Source organism: Epinephelus fuscoguttatus, linkage group LG3, assembly GCF_011397635.1.
Source record: "Epinephelus fuscoguttatus linkage group LG3, E.fuscoguttatus.final_Chr_v1".
Taxonomy (NCBI): Eukaryota; Metazoa; Chordata; class Actinopteri; order Perciformes; family Serranidae; genus Epinephelus; species Epinephelus fuscoguttatus.
In genome coordinates this window covers 21,814,192-21,839,478 of record NC_064754.1, presented here as the reverse complement: position 1 = coordinate 21,839,478, position 25,287 = coordinate 21,814,192, and the positions used below count along the sequence as shown (strand labels likewise).

Sequence of the window (25,287 nt, the reverse complement as noted above, 5' to 3'; positions counted from 1 at the left end):
TCTCTGCCCTTGCTGCTGTGAAACAAACAAGTCCAGAGCAGCACAAGGGTGGGGAATATGTGCATGTCAGGCAAGAGAGAAAGCGAGGAGGACTACTGTAGGGAGAGAAAATAAGAGAAGAAGGGAGGGGTGAGGGATTCCAGGGGGGCTGAGGCACGAGGCGGAGCCTATCCACTCCTGCTTTCTCACACACAGCCTTAGACAGATGGGCGGATGTTTTGGCCGCAGAGGCAGCCAATTGCGAGCAAGGAACAGCCCCCTCCGTTAGGGCAGGGCCAGTCTGTGGGAGTGTGTGGCTCAACTTAAAGAGTGTGTTCACAGGCTGGTCATCTTTGTTGAGCGCTCTTTTCTTTACTCTAATGGTTGTGCAGACGTCAAGGATGAAGATCCAGGAGTCGCCTGTCACTTGTGACACGGGAAGGATCGGCGGTGGTGACGTGCGAGGCTCTGACCCGGATCACGAGAGCTGTGAGGACGTGCCCCGGCTGGACCTGACAGCACTTACTGAGGAAAACAACTGGGGAGGTGAGGCTACAGGCCATCTAACTGTTGTTTTTTGTGCTTGTATTTTTCTTCCACATGCAATGCTTTATTTCTTAAATAGGTCCAATGCTATCTGGAATACACGCCTTTTCACACAAACATGCCCCAACAACCCTCCACCCAGCTCTGCACATGGGTGTCTGGGTAGCAGCTGCACACCTTCTGCTGCCTCTCCTGCTCCTCCTCCTCCTCCTGATGCAGCTCCTTCTGCCTCTCCTGCTGGATTTAATTGTAAAAGATCCTCTTAAGTTCTCTAGCCACCTATATCTGGAGGAGAAACACTCGCTGGAGACGTGCTTGTTTGTTCGGCTGGCAGGATAAATCAGCACGGCAGACAGTGTGTTGTTTTGTTGCTGCTGTTGAAGTAGACCACATGGGAACCTTGAATCTTGTAATCATCTCTCAAAAGAAAACATGAAGGTGTAGCTAAGCTTAGAGCCCCTCCTGTGGTTTTATATTAAACAGGATGTATCAGTGACTAGGCAAATTCTGGCAATGAATTGTTTCCAGACTCAGCTGCTGTAATTCACAGTCAGAAATCAATCATTAATAGGAGGTGGAATGGTGATAACAGTGAACAAGGCAACTGGCTCTAGAAACTTGGCTTATATTCGGAGAGTTATTGATCCTGGTTTAAATGTTCAGACTTGTGCTCCATTTGAAGTCAGTTTAAAATTGACGTTGTGAAACGTTTGCTCTAGCACTCCCAGATTAGTGATGGTGATTTTGCAATCAATGGCAGCTTTGCACGAGATCAAATTTTAATGCATCTAAGAAAGTATGTCAGGTTATTTTTGTCATTCCTAATGCAGAGTTTGCAGAAAAAGTCACGAGAGCGGGATTATTCCTCCTCCATTTGGAATCCGTCAGACCTCCTTTGAGTTTTGATTAATATGTTTGTTTATACAGTGGCGTTGGCGTTTGTGCAGAAAGGAAATCGTGCACAATCGCTGTGCACTGAGACTGTGATTGTTTTGTTAGGATGTTGCGACACAGCAGAGGTGGGTGGAGGTATCTGCGTTGAGCAGTGAAAGCCAAGCATTTTGCTGTACTGTACACTGGAATGATAACCGACAGGTTCATTTCCACAGTTACATACTGGTAAAGGGCATATTGCAACATGCTCTGACATCTTTTCCGCTGCAAACACTGGTCTTCACTCCCACCACCACTGTTTCCTGTTTGATGTGGCAGTCAGAGCAAAACTGTTCCACGCCATAAATCTCTTAACTTCAGCAGCCTCGTGTTTGGAGCATTAGCAGACCATTGCTTGTTTGTGGAGCTCTCTAGTGGCCAAATGTGATAAGTGAACAACAACAGAGGCTTGTGAGAGGTTGTTGTTGTTGTTGCTACGTGCAGCATTTGCAGCATGAGACAACAAACTGATTCTTTAGTCTCTATTAAGGTATAGTGTTAGTTGGATTAGCTCTCTCAGTGGATACATGGTGTGTGCATGTAATTAAAAAACAATTAACTTGAGGGAGTTGGTAGCAGAGGGCAGTTTTGTAGAGTTTGTTCAGGAAATTGACTGTCCAGATGGCTGTTAAATGCTGATATTATGAGGATATTTTGTATTAGACGACTTGCCTGGTGTGTGATTTTTCTTGGCTTTTCGCCTTTTCTGAAATCTCTCTCCGTACATTCTGTCCTGAATACATAACTGAGTTCATGGCAGCGAGGACGCCACAGGGAGCCTGAATGATTGGCTGTGACAGGCCATTCAGATACAGTACAGTATCTCCTTTAGGTACCACCACTGCCACTACACAAACTGCAATTATGTAGGTGAAGGAGAGCCAAAGAGATTTATGTTCTGGCGAAATAGGCCAAGCTGAATAGGCAGTCAGTAAAGTGGTATAATGGTAGTAAGTACTGTGTGTGCACGCTGTACAGAAGGTGAAATACTGTACAAATGGGCTTGCGAGTGGGTGAGGGCATTAGGCAGTGGTGCGAGGCCTTTGTCCCAGTACACTTTGTGCCAGCGCCTGTCATGGTGACCTGATATTTGCCGCCGCTCTGTCCTTGCCAGCGATTGTGGAACGACATTAACAGGCGTTTCATCAAGAGTCTGTAGCTCATGTGTCTTGTTAATTAAGGGTTAGGGAGATGCTTGTTATTTTGATTTCCCATATGGGGAAGGGGATGCATGTTGGTCCTTTTCTTACTTCTGTTTCTTTGTTTTCATTCATTCATCTTGTCCTCTCAGACTCCTTCTCATCTCCACCTCTTTTCTCCTTCTCTAGATTCTCCCTTCATTAGCACTCCTTTCCTTGATTTCAAAAGTATTTTCCATTCCAGTTGTTGTGATGGTAAGTGTTCCGTTACCGTCAGTGTTGACTGACTTTGCTACAAACAGCATATCCTGCGAGAAAGAAAGAAAAGGCTGTCTGAGTGACCTTTTCCACTGCATGGCAACATGCTTGAATGATCTGGAACATTGTGGCCGAGCGTCTCACACTCACAGCAACCTTTAGTGAAATGGCAAACTGGCTTGTTTCTTTCTTTCTTTTTTTTGTTTCATTAGTCTAGTTAATCCTGAACTATCCACAAGAGGTTGATTTAAAGGATTAATTTCAAATGCCATGGAGCCTCAGTGGTTGGCTACACTGCTCGGCATTTTGAGCTAGATAATAGCCCTCAAAGGAAGACATTCGCCATGATTGAGAGTCTCACCTGCCGCTGTGAGCGAGAGCTAACATGCCAAGAGTTGTGACTTGATAAACTGCACGTACTTAAAAGTGCAGGAGGACCTGCGGGAACCAGAGCTGAAATTTGAGCTAAGTTGCTTCTCGTACAGCCCAACTCACCCCAGCTAAGAAAAATATGCATGTGCCGTTTAAAACTGAGCGTTCATATTTACACGTGTGCTTTCTGACACCTTGAATGTTTGCACTGACGGTTGGTTGCCCTCAGAGCTTGTTTTCTCTACCTCCATCTCTTCTCCCTGTGTAATGACTCCTCTGTATATTTCTAAAGTCTCCTGACACCTGATGTAACAGGTCTCACCTTTTCCATAAAATCTACATTATTGTTCCTGCTGAGTTTTATGTTTTCACATAGTTTCTATAGAGTTTTCTCTTCTTATTGTAACAGTGAACTCTCTCATCAACAACCTGATATTTCTCTGCCTCTGTCTCGTCTTTCTCTCATGCCCATGTGCTTTGACAGACAGACACTGTGCTTATCTCTAACCATGCATAGTGGAAACTAAAACACAAACTCATCACCAAACCTCTCAACAGGGGTCGCGCCCTGACATTATCCCACAGAGAGCCAGGCATTATTAATAGCCCAGGGATTGTCAGGGGTATCTGCATGGCTATTTTCACCAGACATAATTATTGCCAAAGTGGAGACTGTAACCAGGGGATGAACAGAGAGAAGCAGGGTGGGCGTGTCTCACCCACAGTTTCTAGAATAACATCTGTGTCCATGGAGCCCCACAGGAAGTTTTTTTAGTCCCACGATGGTTACAGAGAGAGCAGCTTCGTCGTGTCCAGAGACTTTCACATAGACGGAGAAGATCCAAAAAGATGTTAGATGGGGGGGAAATTACTTTACAATGTCTTGGAAGAGAACAAGTGCTGATGTTTGGAAAATTAATGCTGGACTTTCTCAGAACATTTGACCCATCTTGTGTGTGACTTGTTTTTTAAAAAACAAACAGATTTTAGCAGGAAAGAAAAAGCTGGTTTCATTTTGGATGTGGTTTCAAGTTGGCAAAAAACCCACATTTGTTTTATCTAACAAACTTTCTCTTGTTTTATTAGCAAAGAGCAATCTGGACAATAACTAATTTAAAAGTCGACTAGACTAAAAGTAAGATAACATTTAGAAAACAGTCAAAATTGAGCACAATTTAATCTTAAAGTTTAAACATTGTCCGAAAAAACATTGCTTATAAGAGCCATTTGAAATCCTTAATCCCATTTTTCCATAACCAAATCATGCTTTAAATGCCGCTGAAATGTGTGGCTCTTTGCACTGTGTATTATGAATGTCATCCTGCAAAACATGACAACAACTCACTAAATAAAAGTTAACAACATCTGTTTACTGTGTATTTAACGTCCTGACTCATCTCTGTCACAAACAAACACAGAGACATACTCAAGCGGTAACTCACTCATGTGTGAGGGCGCAGGCATCCCCAGTATTTTCCACTATTTTTGACTTTTTAAAGAGAAAAAAGTTATCTGTTAGCCTAAATTTCAGTCTCAGCTCCACTGTCAAGATAGTTGTAACTGGTTAAAAAATCAACCCTAAATAGAGTCGACAAAAGAAATAAAAGGATTCAGATTCATAAGCAGATTTGATACTGGATTTAGAGTTCAGTATATCATGTAGTTCTGTAACTACAGAGCTCTCATGGTTAATATGGTGAATCTGCTGTTTCCGGACTAAGACAAGCTTTTTGTCTGTCCGCCAGCATGCAGCACATTTCCAAGAACCCCGGACTAACCTGTCTTCTATTTGCATTGTGTCAAATATCTTGTGTCCTCTTTCTGACAGCAAAACAAGTGTCACGTGTTATGTTTTCACACAAGGCGTGTTTGTTTGTGTGTTTCTAGAACCGGTCCCAGCCTTCTCGCCACTACAGAGGGAGAGCATGGACCGCGAGGAAGCTCGACTGTCCCCTCACGCTGGGGGACGTCTGATCCGCCAGCTTCTGGAGGAGGACAGTGACCCGATGCTCTCCCCTCGCTTCTACGCCTATGGACAGTGCCAGCAGTATCTGGACGACACTGAAGTGCCTCCCTCGCCACCAAACGCACACTCATTTGTCAGGTAAACACTTGACATGTTTTTTTTGTTATGTAGAAGCAAGTAGGAAAAGGAGCTGTCAGTAATAATAGAGTTCCTCTCCGGGTTTTAATTAAACGCCTAAAAAGTCTTTCCACGTAACACCGAAGTTTCCAGGCAGAAATGTTCAGCCGTGGTCTTGTATATAAGAAACACCATTTGAACATGCTAACAATTAAAAACTTTTTTTTTTCGCTGGATGGGGTGTTTTTGTCTCCAGTCGCAGACGGAGTTCGTCTCTTGGCTCCTGTGACGATGAGAAGGAGGAGCTGACGTCGGCCCAGATCACAAAGAGGATCCACGTACTGAGGAAAAAGATTCACAGGTTCGAGGAGAGGTTTGAAGAGGAACGTAAATACAGGGTAAGAACAGTAGTAACAACCAAAATCGGACTCAAAAGACATTTTCAGAAACCATAAACAGGGTCGTTGACTGTCTGAAGAGACCCCCATGACTCATTAAATTTAATTGTAAATAGAGAATAGAGGTTGTGCGACTGTTTTTAAAGGCCAATTGCCTCATAAAAAGCCCACTCACAGCTCTACTTGAGATTTATGGTTGATACAGTTACATTCACGTGAGCAATGATTAGAGGTGCAGCTGCTTTATTTTGAAAGACGAATCTGTTCTCATCTGTTCTATCGCTTTATTTTGTTCATCCAGCCATCCCATAGTGATAAAGCTGGAAACCCAGAGGTGCTGAGATGGGTTAACGAACTGGCCAAGCTTCGTAAGGAGCTAAAAGGTAAGACACGGAAATGAGAAGCACTCCCAAAACAACTGATGGACTGTCTGTATTGAGATAAAACTAAAATCAGGACAGCTCATATATAGTTTCCTTCTCCTCATCAGAAAGCAAACTGATGAAGTCTGAAGAGGATCTGCCACCTCTGACCCGCCAGCGCAGCAACACACTGCCCAAAAGTTTCGGCTCTCAGCTGGAGAAGAAACCCCCACAGGAGAAAGTGGCGAAGCCTCCGGTGGAGAGCAGCCTGGAGACGATTCTGAAGAGGCTGCAGGAGAAGAGGGAGGAGGTGAACCGCCCTGAGGACATCAAGGTAAGACCACGACAACGTCACGCACTCACTAGGCCGGATAAATAAAACATAGACCGACATATCCAGCAAATGGATGTTTCGTGTAAGATCAACAGCATACATTTTTAAAGCAGGCAGAAACACTGTGAACTAATTTCTGAAATGTTTTCATGTTTCACTTCCTGTTCCCCACTGACAGGATATGACACGGGAGCAGATTGGAGCAGAGAAAGTGGCCCTGCAGAAAGCCCTCCTCTACTACGAGAGCATACACGGTCGACCAGTAAGTCTTCCTTCGAATAAACAAACACAGACACACAGATACACACAGCCTCCTCAAAAGGCCGACCCAAACTGTACATCAGATCTCCTGCCAGCCATGTTGGCCCAAACACGAGAACATGTTGTTTACCACTTCAATTGTGACCCAGATTGCAAGTCAAGGGTGAATAATGTCTCGAGCCAGTGTGTTTATGTGGTTAGCTTTCACAGTGAGTGGGTTTCAGCTAAAAATGAAAGCATGGATGTGGTTTTTTTTTTTTAATCTTTGTTTGTATTCATTTTACAAAACATTTGTTGTCACAACAAACTGAACTGTAAATGAGCTGTGACATTTTTTTTTTTGCCATTTAATCCCTCGTTAGTATTGTTGTATATCAGGAGGCACAGCCGACCTTTCTGTCACCTCCTCACGCTGTGCTCCTCTATGTTTTGTGGTTAACGACCTTCACGCTCTAAAGAACAGGCCTGTTGTGGGCTGGTGTGGGTTAGCTGTCATTTTGTGTTATGTTAGCGCTGTGGCTAGTTAGTCTGCAGGGAGACAGAGGAGGCCAGAAAGAAGCTAATGCTTTGCTAACAAGGTGTGCCCCCTCTCTTTCTGCTTTAGGTCACCAAGAATGAGAGGCAAATCATGAAGCCCCTGTATGACAGATATCGCCTGGTGAAGCAGATTCTGTGCAGAGCCTCCACCATCCCCGTCATTGTAAGTATCGCATCTCAGCCTCCCTCCCTGTTATTTTCTATTTTCCTCCACAGCTGCCCGTTTGTTCTGCCGCTCTTTGATGAGCAGGCCGCAAAGATACCCACATTGTCGAAGCGTCTGCAGACACTTAATCCCAGCTCATGTTGGCTTTAGTCCCTGCTGTGGGAGCCCGTGGCAGTCATGCCACAGACGTGTTATCCACCTTTCTAAGTCCAGCTTTAGCAGCTCAGCGAGTCCCCAGGTCGTAAAGCAGCTCATAGGTGGCAGATTGAGTTCACAGGATGTGACATCATGAACAGCTGAGTGCAGGGGAAGGTCAGAAACTGCAGAAATCGTCAACTTCCCCATGATGCGAGGACTTGTTTGCTCTGAAGTGTAGACAAGAATCAGTCTTGTTAATGTCACTTAGTTGCATAAAAGGACGAGTGTATATGCTTCCTTTTTACTAGTATTTGTATTCTCCACTATTTGATAACCATTTTTATTATGTAAGATATGATCTGCGGTATATATCCGTTATATAACGCACTACTGTTAATCCCCATCATGCAAATTGGGACCATTGCCATGGAGTTATGATGCAGCTTTTAACCCTTAACAAGCACCATACCTAAAATAAAAACTGTACCTCTTTGACATGATTATGGACTCCCCAAAATTCAGACTTTGTTTCCTGAACTGAATGTAAAGAGGCAAAAACATGGTGGAAAATGTATTTTTTCTCCCTGTTTTTAAAAGTGTTGTTACTTAATTCTGTATAATTCTGTTTCATACACACTCCTGTTACAAAATAAGGAGCAGTCGTGATATTTAGATCTTAAAATCGTTTGCATTCATGAGGCTTCAAACAAGTCAACTTACTCTAGTCTTGCCCCACATTCACAGCGCTGTTAAAGTTTAAATGGAATCGAGTTAGGATTTTTTATTACTGTCATTTGGACCTCTTGTGAAAAATCCGGTGGCGTTAAAGGAATGCTTCACCCCCAAAATGATCCTTTGTATTTCAGGTGCTCACCTCATGTTACAATGAATTTGTGAAGAAAACTTTGCTTTTCTCGTATGTCTCCTCTGTGAATGATATATCCAAAAACTGAGGAAATGCTTGATGACTTGAAGAGATACAGGAAACATGAACTAACAAACTCTCCCACAACCAGTCATATGCTCAGTGCCTCCCAGACACATACATTTGTCCCAGGTGCGCTACTCGTCCGTGCTCAGTCAAGTATTCCTTTACGTTGAAAATTAAATGTAAAAAAAAAAAAGAAGGGAAACGTCAGTTTAGACAGAATGTGGCAACAACATGAAGGCACTGTGGCGTTTCCTCGTGGTTTTGCTGTAAACACCAGCGTGAGCGTCTCAGCGTGGTTAACGCCTCCTTCTTAACCGTCACCACAGGGCTCTCCCTCCAGCAAGCGCAGAGGTCCACTCCTTCAGCCCATTATCGAGGGCGAAACCGCACTCTTCTTCGATGACATCAAGGTGAAGAGCTGCTGCTTGAATAATCAGTCGCCAGCTACCCCGCCCGCCCCGCCCCCACCTCCCTCCAACCCTAACTCCCCCTCATTTACCCACCATCCACCCCTCTAATGAACCTGATTGCTGCCTGTTGATTGGGCGGTTGCCTGTTTCCTGCCACCAGCGCCTGTAGAGACGTTGAATCAGTAGCTGCCTGGACCTGATGTTTGAACTGCTCTGTGATTTTTTTAGCTGTAGATGTTGTGTTTTAAAGGATTGCTCTGGTTTATTACAGCTTGGGTCTTATTTTTACAGTTTTGACCATCATTTTTAACAATAATTATATTATTAATTGTCAGCAATGATAATAAGCAAAACAAATGATGATCAAAGCTTTAAAAATAGCACCCAATTGTAATGAAGCAGAAGGAATCCCTTTACATGTGTGTTTAAGGCAAACTGTAATCAGTCTGTGTATTTTGCTGGCTGTAGTAGTTTCAGGATTTACAGAGTACATAAAGCTGGTTCTCGGAGTGTGTGTCTTCTAGACATGCCTTCATTAACTCCATCCATATGCACTAATGAGTATAGACATGAATCACAAACCAGGACCATCGAAGTGCATTGTGCTGCTGTACTGTGGTGATTTTGAAGCATTGGTGACTAACACTGCACGACCCTGATGCACCGCAGTGTTTGAGCCTGGAAGCCGTCTGACAGCCTCGCCTTTCCAACACTTGGCCTCCATTTGACCTCTTTGTTGTTTCTGCAGGAGGAAGAGGATGGCTCAGAGGATGACGGGGACTCAAAGACACAGTTCACCGTAACCGTCCGGCCTGACCTCAGTGTGCTCGGCTTCCTGGACCACATGGAGGAGGACGCGGACGGTTTCATTTCACCTGTGGATGAACTTTCACCCTCTAAGCATGTGACGGACATGAGGCTGTCCAACCTGCACTCCGCCACTATGTAAGTTGCTAAAAATGACACATAACAACAACAGTGGTAGCGTCACACTAAAGGAATCTGGCGGTACCTACTATGTCACGCTAGCTTCTCAGATTGGGCTAAATAACGCTCCAAAATTAGGCAAGATTAATCTCATTTTTATATTGGTACTTTTACCTAAGCTAAATATCTGAGTACTTCTTCCACTACCTTAGACACATGTAAATATTATAGTCTGAGATAGTTAAGTATTTCTATTCTACTCTAATCTTACAGGGAGGAACTCGTGGAGCAACTCCAAGAGGCCCGGGAGGAGAAGAAGCGACTTCGCAAAGCTCTGAAAGAGTTTGAGGATCAGTTCTTCAGACAGAACGGAAGGTAAAAAAATAAAAGATTACATAAGGACAGAGTGAGAGGGTGTAAGAAAGGCATTCACATAATTGGTTTTCCACTGCAGAACCTCCATTTCTTAATGTTTGTTGTCTTGTTGCCATAGAAACGTGCAGAAGGAGGACCGCTCCCCGCTGGCAGTCGAGTACAACGAATACAAGCACATTAAAGCCAAACTGCGGCTGCTGGAAGTCCTCATCAGCAAAAGAGACTCCACTAAGTTCATCTGAGACAAAAATGAAAGACTCTAAGAGGACTTTGGAGATTGAGTCGAACACATCTCACCCTGTTTGAGAGAAGATATGATTTTCTTTCTCGTTGCCATCTGTGCCGCTCTTGTATCTGGCTCGGGGGTAAACTGTTCACCTGGTAATCTGTTGAGCTCAGTGGGGTTTTTCCTCTGGAGCCCGCAGAGAGCCGGCGACCCACGACTGATTCAGAGCGACACAAAGTCACCTGCTTCACCTTGAGAAGTTCGCTTTCAACAATAACCTCACCTTCATGAGAGGACGTTTCTCCAGACACCCACAAATAACCTGAATCACACTTTTATTGCTAATAATTTATTTCTATCCTTTTGAATGTTTTTATCAGAGAAGTTATTTTTCTCACACTTTACTGTAGAAGAAGTCTTAAAAAACTGTGTAAGTAAAATAACAGATATGAAATTATTGCTATTTTTAAAGAAGGATTTTTGCGATCAAGAAGTGTGTATTTTTGTAAGGGAGACGTTAATATTTGTATAACTCCAATCAGCTTAACAGTATTCACTAATTGAATAGCTTTCTCTATTTCAGTTCTGACCATCATAATATCTGAGATAATCTTTTGTTGCTTCCCTAGAAGTTGAATCGAGTATTTTCTCACTAAAAGAAATGGTTTAAAATATTAACACAACCCAAAGACAGTGACTCAGAGTACAACCTATGAACCAAAATAACTCATTTTCAGTAAAACAGCTTATTTTTGTGATCACTGGTACTTAAGCATTTGACTGTTTTTTGTGCATTGACGTGCTTTTTTCCCATTTCCTTACTGTCAAAATAAGCTATTTCTCGTCTTGAAATCACTGGTATGTTTCTGCTCACACTGATAAACATTGACAGACGTTTGTGAGATGACTCCTGCAGGGCGGCCTGTGTTTCCTTCTCGTCCTCTCCGGAGCTCGTTTGGTTCTTTTGTAAATATGGATTACTTATGTATGTTTACATTTCTGTGAGCGAGTACATTTTTCCTTCCTTTCTCCAAAATGGATGATTTATCAGTGTGAATTTCGTTTTTACTGAATGTAAACACTGGCGAGGCTTAATGAATTTTGAGTGTGTACATTTTAGTACATAAATTGTATTTGTATTTTGTATATAATATGAATGAAATCATATTTTTACTGAGTTTTTTTGGCTGTGTGGATTTCCTTTGAGTGACTGAGTTGACGTGGAAGCATTTTAGGTGAAGGAAATTCCTCTTGTGCACAGTACATCACTGTTTCAGGGCTGTGAATAACAATTATTTTTCATTTTTGATTATTCTGACAATTATTGTCTTGATTAACTAACCTATAGTTTGGTTTAAAGACTCAACTGGCACTGGACGTCAATATGATGTCAGAGAGATACTTGACTGTTATGTTGGACACACGTTAAATTTTGGATGGATTGAAAATGAAGTTGACAATATTTTAAATGTCTAAAGATGTTAGATTTCCACCTTGTGTGGATGTGAACATTATGATGGTTTCCAAATGTTGGATTTTGGTCTCCATACCAACTAAATATTGTTATTCCTTTGTTGAGATGAGGTTAGCATGAGAAGTTTGGCAGACTTTGGATTTTACCAAACAACAGAACTTAAAACCAACAAAATATCATCTGTTGTCAATATTCGATGTCAAATTCACATTGGCATTAAACGTTGTCCTGACATTAAATTTTAGTCACCCGATGTCATAACATAAATTCAACCAAATACCAAGGTTAAATAACACTGGTGACCAGCTGGTGATATTCAGTTTACAATGATATACATAAATATTCTGTGGATCAATTACTGAATTTGTTCCAGAAAAATCAAGCTGCTAAAAACAAAATGTAATATGTAAAAAGATGGTAAGTATATGTAATGAGCTACAAAGTAATTGTTAAACATATTTCTGTCCAATAATGCAATCACCAAACACTGTATTGTTTTATTTAAAAAGTTGGCTGGAACACAGAGCTTTGTGTAGATTTCAGACAAATATGCAAAATCACATTTTCTTGTAGCACATTAAAAGGTGCAAAAAAGTCAAGGGCTGCACAAACCTTTGCATAGGACTAAACTCTGCAGGAGAAATGAGCTTTAATTAGACAAATACTGACTGAACATGTAAGAACATGTGTGTACATGCAGTATAGAGCTAAGCAAGAAGATGAACTGTCCCAAGAAAACATCTCAGAAGAGTCCACTGTTTAAGACCTTTAGAAGAAAAGCCCAGAGTTATCACTACATTACTGGGCTGTTTCAGATTGTTATTGCTAAACAGATGTGTCAGTGTGACCTGGTGGGACACATCAAGTCATTTACTGTCTCAAGTCACTTTGACACCACTGTCATGTATGAAATATATAAAAAATATATATGTATATATGCAAGACCATGTCACACACTTCACGCCAATGCACGATCTGATTAAACATTTGGATTAAAGAGGTTTGACTGTAGGAATAAATACAGTATCAGGGCAAGATGTGCAACAAACTGACTAGCGAATTAAATAAGTTATCTGCCCACACTGTTAAATACTGTGTCATCCTCCAAGAAACATTTTACAGTCATAATTTACTTATCTGCGACTTGGAAACAAACTAATTACAATTATTAATTTTAATGAGTAAATATTTTGTAGTAAATGCAACTTTTGGACATACATACATTTACTGGCTTTCTGGTTGAGAAGTAGCTTAGCATCGTTACATGTGAAGCTACAGCTAGCAACCGCTTAGCTTAGCTTAGCTTAGTTTAGGAAAAAAGACCGGAAATCGGGGAAACGGCTGGTCTCGCGCTATCGAACAGTTACAAAATCTTTTTTTTTTTTTTTTAAGTTTTTCTTAAGTTGAGAAAGCATCATTTTATAACTCATTTGTTAAGTCTGTACGAAAAAATATGTATAAAAACGACAAATCGCCATTTTACGCAGGGTTTTGTGCCGCAGTATTTCTTAGCGCGGCGCTGTTGCTAAGCAACCAGTGGAAAAAGTTTGTAGTGTTATGCTGTATTACGCGACCCGTTACATCCTGTGACCTGAATATGCTTTTAGGCTATATAAATTCGTAACCCTATCTAAATACTATGATGGCACCATGTTTGGTAACAGCTATCAGAAGAAGGCATGCACTAATAATAACTAATTAATAAATGTTTGCTATCTTAAATTAATTTCATCATGAAGTCATACCTAATGGGTCACAGAATACGGTGTAACACCGATATCAGCTAAGAGAGAGCGGGTACATAACGCCACGTAAAACGGTGAGTTGTTGTCTTTACACCCTAGTTTTTGTACGTATAAAACAAATAAGATATAACGGGTAAGATAGTACACTTAAATGGTGGTGGTACGTGAGTTTTATTCCCGCTGGACAGAGCCAGGCTAGTTGTTTAACCCCTCTCTATTCTTTGTGCTAAGGTAAACTAAGATAAGATAGGCTGGGCTAAGCTAAGCTAAGTAGCTGTTAGTCGCCACCTCAGATTCAACAGTCAAACATTAAAACCTAACTCTCTGCCAGAAAGCTAACAAGCGTATTTCCCAAAATGTCTAACTCTTTAAATGACAATCTGGTTTTTGCTCCCACTCAAGAACATGCACACAGACAACAACCACTAAAAATCAACTTTTAAAGTCAGCTTCTCGTGTAGGTTTTGCTGTAGAAGGCAACACTGTTGAATGCAGGTTCAAGACAAAGTCAGCTTCTCTGTGATCCACAGCTCGAAAGGAAAGAGGGATTGCAAATAATATTCACCATGTTTCACCTCTCTGCCTGCTGAGTACTCCCACATTGTCCTTCTTTAACCTCAGGCAGAGAGGACATGCTGGTGTCCAGATTTAAAAGGATCAGCGGGACAAACACTCCTCCCAATGTCAAGGGTAAAGATTATATTCAAAGTGCTATTTACATACATATATACACATTTTTATATTTTGTCAAAAAATAACCACTCTATTTAACCAAGTAAAAGTAACAAAAAGCAGATATATTGTCTCAAGATAATAACAGAATTATTTAAATGTAAAAAATAGAATTTAAGGAGCTGAATATAAAGTACAAAACAAAATAAAATAATTAAAGACCAAAATAAAACTACGCAAACGTCCAAAAAGCCTGAGTTTCTCAACCTCCTCTGGCCTTTGATTTTTGGTCTTATATTTTTTATGATCCCAGGTTCTCATGTAAATTTAAGTATGTCATTAATATTTCAGGAGTGTGATTAATTTCAAATAAATATCCATACATCAGCATTTAAAGTATCTTTCAAATGGTCCTTAAAGATTGAGAAACATGGCCGAAAGCAATGAAAACATAATACTCTGATTTATATAGATAGACCTTTCAGATTCAAGACGCTTAACAATCTTGTGAGATACTCTTGTGAGAGTATATAAAGAGAGTGATCTTCCTGTGTCCCCAAGTCCGAGTCCCACTACACTCTTTTGACACTGACACGGGGGTCATATTGCTGTTAAAGTGCATTAAAGCTGCTGCAGGTCTCCACCTCCTCAGACCAGGCTGAAACCCTCGTACTGCTCCACAGCCCGAGTGAGACGGCGGCGCAGGATCTCTTTGGTCTGGTAGCGGGGCATGTCCAGCAGGTTGTAGCAGGTGTGGGCCACTGGCAAGTAGTGCTCCTCCGCTGTGGTGGACTGGATGACAATACGCAGGCTCTCCATGCCGTGGATGGGGATACGATCACTGCCGGTCAAGAACACTGCAGGCAGGAGACAGAGGACAAAGTAAGAGTCAACTACTAGAAAAAAATTTCTAAGCTCAAAATGTGGCTGCATGACCTTCCAAGCAAGGTGCTGGTTTGACCAACAGGAGCAGTTTGGGGTTCAACCTTGCTAACCAAGCTAACAGCTAGTATTAGGGTTATTTCCACTCTCTCATCTAAGTATGGTCACTTCTCATCACTTCTGGCTCCAAATATCCAAGACAGCAAAATGCCAAACTCGAGGCTTCAAAGTGGGGGTCTGCAAACCAATCGATGACATCATCATGGCTACATCTGTTATTGTATACAGTCTATTCTCTTGCGCTATAACACTTCAACATGTGGATAGGGGGACCTGGAACTAAAACCCTCAACCTTGCGATTAGTGAATGACCCGCTCCACTTACTGAGACCCTTTAAAATACAACCCTACTGATATCAGATTTTTAAGACCAATATTAATATTTTAAGAGTTTAAAAATCTGATAACAACATTGGCTGATAAATAGACAAATCATTTTGTTCCTCCTAGACCTCTCTTTCTTCTCTGGGGCTAATGGCTGAAAAAACTAGGACAATTCCTTGTGCTGTCAGATGTGACGACTTTACTGTATCATGTAATTTTTTTAATCTTATCTCTAATCTTTTATAAGCTTTTCACCTCACACCACACTGGAGTGATTTACCACAAGGCTCTTTAAATTATTGTCAGGTGTGAGTTATATATAGTAGTATATTCTCAAGCGAGAACAAACTGCATATTATTATAGTATTTACAACATGTTTGAGGGCGAGAGCGTGAGAATTAAACTGTCTTGCACTTTGAGCAATGAGGCAATTAAATGCTTACATAAGAACTGCTTCTTCTTCTCCAGAGAAAACTCGTGGAAAACCTCCCAGAACAATCTGACTGTTGGATGAGTGGCTGTGTATTCCCCTTTGTAAACAGCGTTCTGCGAAGAGAAAAGAAGTGGTGATGAGAAGCATTTCCCCGTTTAATCGTCATTAAAACATTTCCTCTTTTGCAGCAATTTTTACACATCATGCATCAGTTAAACAGATTCCTCTGAAATATGCATGTACTTTGGTAGTTTCTGCACCTACTGCATAAATTTTGTATACAAAATTTTAGAGAAGTCTCTCATATTTATGTTGCGTAACAATCCCTCTAAGGTTTTCCCACCGATGTAGTGTTGTAATCTGCACAACAGCGACACAAGTGTTGATATAAGCAGTAAAATATGTGAAACCAAATGCTGAACTACAAAACAAACTACCACTATTATTCACATGAATACAGCTTTTTTTACTGTTAAATTGGTTTAAGATGTGAGCACTGTCCCTGCTAAATAAACTAATAAAATAAATAAGAGCTACATTATGATTAGAGATATTTAATTGGGGATTTTATTTATTAGTTGTAAATATATAATTTTGAGAATTTTGGCTAAAAGAATGAAAGAATGAGATCACAGATACAAGTGGCCGAAATGAGTTTCCTCTCTCGGGTGGCAGGGTCAGCCTTAGAGATAGGGTGAGGAGCTCGGACATCCAGGAAGAGCTCAAAGTAGAGCTGCTGACTTCTTCATGTCGAAAGGGGTCAGTAGACGTGGTTTGGGTATCTGATCATAATGCCCCCTGGGTGCCTCCTGCTCAAGGTGTTCTGGCACGTTCCACTGGCAGGATGCCCAAGGACAGACCCAGAACATGCTGGAGGGATTACATATCTCATCTGGCCTGGGAACACCTTGGGGTCCCCCAGGAGGAGCTCGAAAACGCTGCTTGGGAGAGGGACGTCTGGGGGGCTTTGCTTGGCCTGCTGCCCGAGCGACCCGGCCCCAGATAAGTGGATGAAAATGGATGGATGTTTATTGCTGTAAATTTATCAGTCTAACAACATCCTTTTGATCTTATGTTTTGTAATTTATCATTAGTCTCTCTATATTTTCAGTCATGACAATTACGGTCCCCTGAGTATGAATCCTGTTGACTTTGGTGATCCCTAACTTTTCCTCTAATAACACCATGAGGTCGACATTTTTAGTCTTTTATTCAGATACCTCAGCAAGTATTGGACGGTTTGATGTGAAATTTGCAGTGTTGGCAGAAGTACTCAGATCTTTTACTTAAAGGGACAGTTCACCCCCAAATCAAAAATACGTATTTTTCCTCTCATCTCTAGTGTTACTGATCAGTGTAGATTGTTTTGGTGTGAGTTGCTGAGTGCTGGAGATATCGGCCGTAGAAATGTCTGCCTTTTTTCAAATATAATGGAACTAGATGGCACTTGGCTTGTGGTGCTTAAAGTACCCAATACATTTGAAAAACTCAACAGCAATGACATCTAGCGCCATCATCAGGTCCGAATTTTACGTAGTCCAATACTTTGGTTAAGACTTAACGTCTGCAAAACTAATGACATTCAGCCTCAGCTGTACTTGTGTTTAGGGCTAATTGTCAATTGTCAGCATGCTAACACGCTAACCTTAGATGTTAAGATGGTAAACACATTTTACCTACTGATGTTGGCATTTAGCTCAAAGCACTGCTGTGCCAAAGTACATAGCCTCACAAAGCTTTTCTCGGTTACAAAAATAAATAAAGTTAAAAAAAAAAAAAAAAAAAGATGTTATATATGTCCAAACTACAAAATCTTTTATTGTGTTGAGCAAGAAGAAACAAAACCTGCAGCTGCTGAACAGATCTGTCCAGTAAAAGTCAGTGAAAGTTAGGACGAAGTCATGAGTCATGAGTTTCTGCTCATTCACCACTGTGGCTGTCAACTAACCTGCCAGATGGTGATGATGTATAAATCAAATGTACAGCTCTGTACAATGAAACGTGATCATCGTCACAAACACTCGCATCACAGCACATTGAGGGTTCCATGTTCCAATCCAAATATGAGGTTTCAGTGTGTTCACTGACCACAAACAGGAAGTGGTTTGCAAATTCTGCTGCAGTACAGTAACTCAGAACTTGTGGACTCATTGTTACAACAAACACTGCACATATAGATTTTCAAACCCCACACCAACCTTCTCCATCTCCTCCCAGTTGTAGTTATTGTTGCCGACCACCATGGCCATCAGCTCAGACGGCTGGAACAGCGACAGGATCTCACCCCCGCACACCTTCAGGAAGCCAGATGAGAACGCCGAGTACTGCTCGCTCACAGAGTCTGAGAACACGTAGCGCAGGTAGGCCTCGACAAACTCCTTCCTGTATCACACACACACACACACACACACACACACACACGTTAACTAAACATTCAGGTTATTAATTCGCTTGGCACAGATGCTGTACGCTCATGAATCAGTTTATAAGAAAATAAATTATTCAGACTTCAAGGTGTGACTGTAAACACTGGCTTCCTCCTCTATTGTGTATGCGTTTGTGTGTGTTTCTGTATGTATGTAAATGTATGTGTGTGTGTGTGTGTGTGTGTGTTATGACTAAGTGGATCATTATTTCAGCCATTTTTTTAAGATCACAGCAGTTCATTAACAAACTTCTAGTCCAGCCTGTTTATATCTCAGTGAGCTGTGACTGCCGAAGTTGCTCAGGTAGATTAAATCAATAATCTCTTCAGTTATATCCAACTATCCACCTGTGAGTCCATCATTACAAATGCTTGCGGTGCAGGTAAACATTACTGAGCCCTCTAAGATTTATTTAAGTTTTAGAAACCACACTAAACCTAAACCGCATAAAATGATGAATTTAAAAAATAATGTAACATTTCAATGTGATACAATATTGCAGCCATAAAAAGCAAGGCATGTATTAGTTTAAATGCCTCCATAAATATAAGCATCATATAGCATCAGTGAGGTATCAGAACAATTTACAATCAATTTTATATTCATTTGAATTTTATTTAAAAATTTAATAAAGTATTCATCACTGATAAATTCATTGAGATGAACAACATGTAATAAAATTAATACTTTAAATACATTTTGCAGCTTGCTGGTAGTTCAACTACATTCATATTTGCGCAAGTAGTCAAATCCAAATTTTTTACGATTTTATGTGTAGCTAACTGACACTACAAACAATTTGTACTCCAGGTATAGCAATGAATTCAGTTGAGTTCAAGGGTGTGACTTGAGTTGAGCTTAAGAAATACGTGCAGAGAAAAAACAAACAACCAACAGCCTGTCACATACTGTACCTGCAAACACCGTAAGAAACAATCACTCACACCTCTCTCTTAAAAAGGTCAGAAGTTGAATTTCAAATCAGTGTAATAGGATGAGGTATTCAGTTCAAAACCCTTTATAATTCATTTTATTTATATGACGCAACGTACTGAGCGGCAGTCTTTCCAAGTTTGTGTTTACCCATCAAGGATCAACGGTTAACCTAACCTAACCCAACCTAACTTGAGTTTACATGACTTCACTTCACAGTATCAACAACAGCTTTAGCAATGAGGTGTTGACTGATTTACAATCCCAAACAGAAAAAAACATTGCACTGTTTTGAACCCTCTTTCACCACTCTCACAATATAAACCTGTCCTTAATAAAATGATGTCTTGCTGTTTTATGACATACAGCCATATCATCCTGTTTAAACAGGAAAATAATGAAAACAAGGAAGCAAGATGCTCCAAAAATAATATTAATAGACTGAGTTTCATGAAGTAAATTAGGCTGCAGGGGAAACCTGCTTCTTAGCTTCATATAATAAACCAGCATGTAAACACTTGGAGTAGCATTCCTGGAGCAGATGATCATATAAAGAAATCATAAGCTGACATCAGTTTGTCGATAGCAGGAAAAAAATGTTGGAAACAGTATTCAGGACAGTCTGAAGCCTTTTTGCTCACAGGAATTATTTTTTATATATGTTTACCTCATTATTTGAAACTCTGGCCACCTTTCATATGAACATTCAACACTGTAATAATAAATATATGACATAAATTAATGAAAAGCATAATAGATCCCTACAAATCCAATCACACCCACACTTTATGAAGCCCTGCGAACACAAACACTCCGATTAACTAACCTTCAGTCTCAACTAAACACGTCTCCCTCAGTGTGTGTGGATGTTTAACACCACGGCACCAACCACTTTCTCTGTTATTTTTTCTGTTATGAGTTTATATGTGAGTGTTGAGGGGATTTCACAGGAACAACTTGGGTCACTGCCACTCTCACCATCTGTTCATCACCAGAAGCCAGACGTGTTGACACCGCCCACACCGCAACTCTCCTCGGACTCCTCCACATAACACTGTAATCAATGCCACTGGCACAAGGACGAGCTGAAGAAACAGGGTGGTGATGGTGGAGAATAACACGCTGGATGGCGCTTAAAATACCAAAATCTTTGTTTTCTATGTTTTCAACACAGAGCATGACCTTCAGACGGAACAATGGCAGACAAGCTGCCAGCTGTGTGAGCGACATGATAATCTCAGTGCTGGAGAAATAATATAATTAAAACCTCGGAGTCATGTTTGTCTTTCAGACATAACAGAGTGTAGAGCAATAAAAATATTCATGACACAAGGTCATTTCGAATCAGGACATGAAGTGAAGGAAGAGCTGATGAATTTATTCTTAAAAAAAGGACTGAATCTGCTGAATTATGGGCTTAAACTATCAGATATTTGATCCATCAAGCTGCCTCACCTGTTGTTTTTGTCCACACTGATGCTCTCTCCTCCAGGTATGAGCTCTTTGACTTCTGTCATCCCGTAGTTCTCCCTGGTGATCTGACACATGAACACAACAGCCAGTCTTAGAACAGGAGTGAAGTGTAGACATTACATATCTTTTTCTTATTGTCAACAAATTCAATAAAAAGACCAAAACTAATATGAATTGATCGTGGCAGTCGAACATTGGTGGATCGTCTAATGAACCCATCTAATATTAGATCACATTCTGGGCACATGAACACACACACAGAGCGATCACCGACGCAAGTTTAAATAATTTACACAATAAATATTTTTTGTTGTCATCTCTGCCAGGCATAAGCCTGAAGATCATGCATTTGATCTTGCGTATGTGTGTGTGACTGTGTGTATGCGTCTGTCTGCAGTTTATCTCGAATACGACCAGACAAATCAGTCTAATAGTTTGTGTGTACATTTATGACTGTATTCTCAAGAACCTCTTGTGGTTGCGGTGATTCATAATTGTTAAGAAACCTGTTTTATTGACCGTTCTATATCGTCACTGACTGCTGACTCGTCACCTCTCTTAACTGGCTGGTAGAAGCGGCAAGTTTTTCCAGAAATCTGCTCGGCTAATAACAACAAGCCTCACCTGGTCTGTTACAGGCCACATTTTGGCCTTTGTCTTGTCTCAAAAACTGACATCCACAGAAAAGTTTAGTCTCATTTTGAGCATTTTAAGCCTATTACACTAGCTGCTTTTAATAATTCCAATCATTAATATTAATGATTCTGATCTCTGTGTTTTTGGAAGCAGATTGGAGCCAGATTTCGTGGTATTCCCTGTCACTACCGCACACACATTATCCTGCTGCTGTAAACACAAGTGCACTATCTGTGTATTAATCCGCAACTACACATAGTCGCTAAAACTACTGCTAAAAACTGCAGTGTCCAGCTATTTCAACAAACGATTTAGCCTTTTTTATTTATTTATTTATTGTTTATTTGATGTGGACATCACAATTGCATTGGATGGACCAGATGCATTGTTTGAGTGTTTTAGCACACATGCTAATTCGCAACACTTGTCCACAGGAGGCTTTTGAAATGATAAAATAATAAATGTAAAAGGAAAAGAAAAGAAAAAAATGAAGGGTACAGTAACATACAACAGTAAAAGAGAAGTAATTTTTCAGATTAAAATAAATACATAAGATACAAAGCAAAGGCAACATGATCAAGTAATCAACCAGTTAAAACTATCCATGTGAGCACTGTTGTTTTGATTTTAGCCATTGTTTAAGTCCTTTGTTAAAAGCATTATTGTTGATCTCTAATTTTAGTTTAGTGGGTAGAGAGTTCCAAAGTTTTGCCCCCTTTACAGAAAACAGACTGACAGAATGAAGTCTTGTATCTTGGGACAAGACAATCACCACTGGTGGAGGCTCGTGTGGAGCTCTGACGCCTGATGGCCAGTTCAGAAAACAGTACTGACACATGATTATTTAGACATTTAAAAAACAATTTAAGAGTACTAAAATTCATAAAAATTTCAAAGGTGAGAAAGTTGTGTTTTCTTAAAATGCGGCAGTGATGCCATCTCATTGGTTTCCGGTCCATGATTTTTATTGCCTGCTTGTATATTGAGATTATAGGTTTTAATGTGGTTGAAGAAGCTTGTGACCATGATGTGATGCATTATGACAAATGGGAAAAAATCATTTCATGCATGTACAGTTTTGCAGCTTGATGTGACAGGTTCCTTCTAATAAAACGAAAGCAGTTAAGATTTGGTCTAACCTTGTTACAGATGTACTTAACCTGACTATCAAACTTTAAGTTCTTGTCCAAAATGATGCCTAGGTACTTGACTTCATTCACTTCATCGATGATTTCCTTCTTAATCCTGACCTCAAATACATCATATGCGGGCCTTTTACGCATGGAGAATCACATGGATACAGTTTTTTTGACATTAAGAGTTAGATGGGGTAACTCGAGCCATTCAGAGATATTCAATAAAGTCTGTGTCAGATGCTCACCTGCCAGGCTGGGTGTTTTAGTGGACACATAGATGACCGTGTCATCAGTGTATATCTGGCAGTTGACATCTGGACAGCAACTTGGTAGGTCGTTGATATACATTGTGAACAACAATGGACCAAGAACAGACCCTTGGTCTGCGGTGTGTGTTTTTAAATCAAATCAAATCAAATCAAATCAGCTTTATTTATATGGCACTTTTCATACAACAGTAACACAAAGTGCCTCACAGAGGTTAAAAACAACAAAGATCCAAAACAGAAAACAAAAAGAAAAGAGAAAACCCAACCCTCCGACCCAACAAAAAGCTATTTAGCTCATAAAATTGAGTTAGTAGCTAGGTAAAAATGATCTAAAACAGAGACATAAAATGCATCAAAACTAAACATGAAACGTTTTTATTTTTATTTTAAACTTCTTCAACAGAAACCAAAGGGCTTGGAGCTGGGTGCCACAGACAGGGTCTGGAGGTCATAAAGTTTTAAGAGGATTGTTACGTTGTTGGTTTCTGGTCTTTTCATTTAATTGGGTTGATTTGTTGACCATAAAATACCCTAAATGCATCCTTAAAGTTAGCATAAAAGAGAGAAGCAGGTGAAAAGTTGCACTTACAGCAAAGTTTAAAAGAAACGTCTCCTCCACATCACCTCCTTCATAGTCTAGAAGCTGTTGTAGACTCCTGCAGAAAAATAAACAGAAGGAGTGGATGTCTTAAAGGACCAATATGATTGACACATGATCATGTCAGTGGAGTGATGTTAAAAAAAAAAAAAGGTGAAGGCAATCATCATTACACCACACGGTATGACTCTAGCCAAACATTTCATATGAGAAATGGCTCCTTTATGCATATTATTATTGTGCATAGCTGAGTAGTTTATTTATAGTTGAATAGAATATATCTCTGACTCTGTGGGATCTTACCTCTGCTTTTTCCAACATATCACACAGTTTATTACATTCACCTGCAGATTTAAATCTGTCCCTATTTGACTTATAAAATGAAAACCAGGAGCAGCTGTGTCTGTCCTACAGCTGCATGGATCAAACCAACATGGTCTGTTAGATTAAAAGTGAAGTGGAAACATATTAGCTAATAACACCACAGGAAATGACTCAGAGGGAGTGTTGTGTTAGTTTTCCTGCAAACCGCATGCTGGATATTTACCACCGAAAACACAGGAAACATGGAAAGAGGAAGTGAAGCTGGCAAAGGAAATGATAATTAGTGAAAGAGGATTAGATACTGTCCTCTTTTAATTTGACCCCAGCTACATAAGACAATAACATTAATTAGTTTTGAGCCACTGCATTTTACAGTTATGTAAACAATGTCTTATCTCTTTCTTGTCAGTGTGAGGTAGCCAGTATTGTGGCTTTAGTCTGTCGAACTTGAACTGCTTGAACTTTTCCGATAGTTAAAATTAAAGCATATTACATAAAATGTTTCTCAAGATCACGTCCTTTAAGGTGGTGTTGACTCTGTTAGTGTCACAACGTCTGCGCAGCCCGTCTTTTAGTTTTCAGAGGACTAATCTCAAAATCAACAGTCAACTAGTCTCAATCAGGCAAAAAGGAAATGCTGATGCTTCCTGCTCCAAATTCAATGAAAAGGTATTTCCCACTGGCAGTCAATTTCACTGCTCCTTAAACAAAAACACACTGGCTATGCAAGCTTGCTTAATAATTGTACACTATGTAGTTTCACTTGTAGCCAGAGAGCAAGAATTTCTCTTTGAGGCTTTTTTGGCGTAACCTGACGCACCAGATGGATTGTTACAAAAATCCGCCAGCGAGGCCATCATTGGAAACTTTTTGGAAAAGGGCAGGCACTTTAAAAAAATACTTGGCAGGTGACCGGATGAACCATCTGTCTATATCCGTCCATAACAGGCCAGTTGGGAGAAGAGTGAGAAGAACTTTTCCATCGAGAAAAGCCTTCAGTTCCTTTTCCTCTTTCAATGAAGAAATACTCTCTAGCTCTGATATAACTGACGCTGTTGCAGTAAATTCATCGCAATGTCAACTTGCGTAATAAACTCATAGCAAAGGTCTGAGATATTGCACTCTTCTTGATTTCTTTGAGTTAGTCATAGGACATTATCAGCAGAAAACTACACTTAAAGGGGAACTAATGTTTTTTTCAACCTGGGCCCTATTTTCCGATCTACTTTTGTCTAAATGAGTGATAGGATGTTCAATAGTTGACAGTTGACATTTCTCTAGTACGAAGCTAGGGCTGACCTGCCTGCAGTCCATGAGCGCGTGCTATATTAAATAATAGGGCACTCAGTCAGTGTGAAACAACGCCAAAATACGTCCAATAAAAGTGATTTTTTTTTTCCACACAGATAGGCTTGGATTGTTAGTATAATTATCCGACAACTAGCTGGATTCGGACATGTTCCTCTGCCTGTTGCAATTTTAGTATATGTGCTACCGAAGTAACACTGCTCCCTCTCTCTCCTCGT

At 40.5% G+C, this 25,287-nt stretch overlaps 2 protein-coding genes across 4 annotated transcripts in view; one reads left to right on the top strand and one right to left on the bottom strand.

Moving 5' to 3' along the window:
* The window catches only part of fam13a (family with sequence similarity 13 member A), a 74,425-nt gene extending 62,872 nt beyond the window's left edge, over positions 1-11,553 (top strand). The window contains exons 15-26 of one of the 3 annotated variants that reach the window (XM_049566711.1): positions 372-525; positions 2,787-2,852; positions 5,115-5,331; positions 5,567-5,708; positions 6,010-6,091; positions 6,199-6,404; positions 6,583-6,666; positions 7,270-7,365; positions 8,764-8,847; positions 9,596-9,792; positions 10,048-10,149; positions 10,268-11,553. In XM_049566711.1, coding sequence (XP_049422668.1) covers positions 372-525; positions 2,787-2,852; positions 5,115-5,331; positions 5,567-5,708; positions 6,010-6,091; positions 6,199-6,404; positions 6,583-6,666; positions 7,270-7,365; positions 8,764-8,847; positions 9,596-9,792; positions 10,048-10,149; positions 10,268-10,391 — 1,554 coding nt within the window. In that variant the 3' untranslated portion in view covers positions 10,392-11,553. The remainder of the gene's footprint in view (positions 1-371; positions 526-2,786; positions 2,853-5,114; positions 5,332-5,566; positions 5,709-6,009; positions 6,092-6,198; positions 6,405-6,582; positions 6,667-7,269; positions 7,366-8,763; positions 8,848-9,595; positions 9,793-10,047; positions 10,150-10,267) is intronic. The other 2 variants (XM_049566721.1, XM_049566728.1) reach the window with 2 other exon arrangements.
* A 928-nt stretch (positions 11,554-12,481) lies between these two features.
* The window catches only part of herc3 (HECT and RLD domain containing E3 ubiquitin protein ligase 3), a 36,858-nt gene continuing 24,052 nt past the window's right edge, over positions 12,482-25,287 (bottom strand). The window contains exons 21-25 of the mRNA XM_049566740.1: positions 23,429-23,495; positions 20,781-20,863; positions 18,165-18,348; positions 15,977-16,079; positions 12,482-15,123 (exon numbers count right to left, since the gene is read on the bottom strand). Of these exons, the coding sequence (XP_049422697.1) occupies positions 14,915-15,123; positions 15,977-16,079; positions 18,165-18,348; positions 20,781-20,863; positions 23,429-23,495 (646 nt within the window). The 3' untranslated portion in view covers positions 12,482-14,914. The remainder of the gene's footprint in view (positions 15,124-15,976; positions 16,080-18,164; positions 18,349-20,780; positions 20,864-23,428; positions 23,496-25,287) is intronic.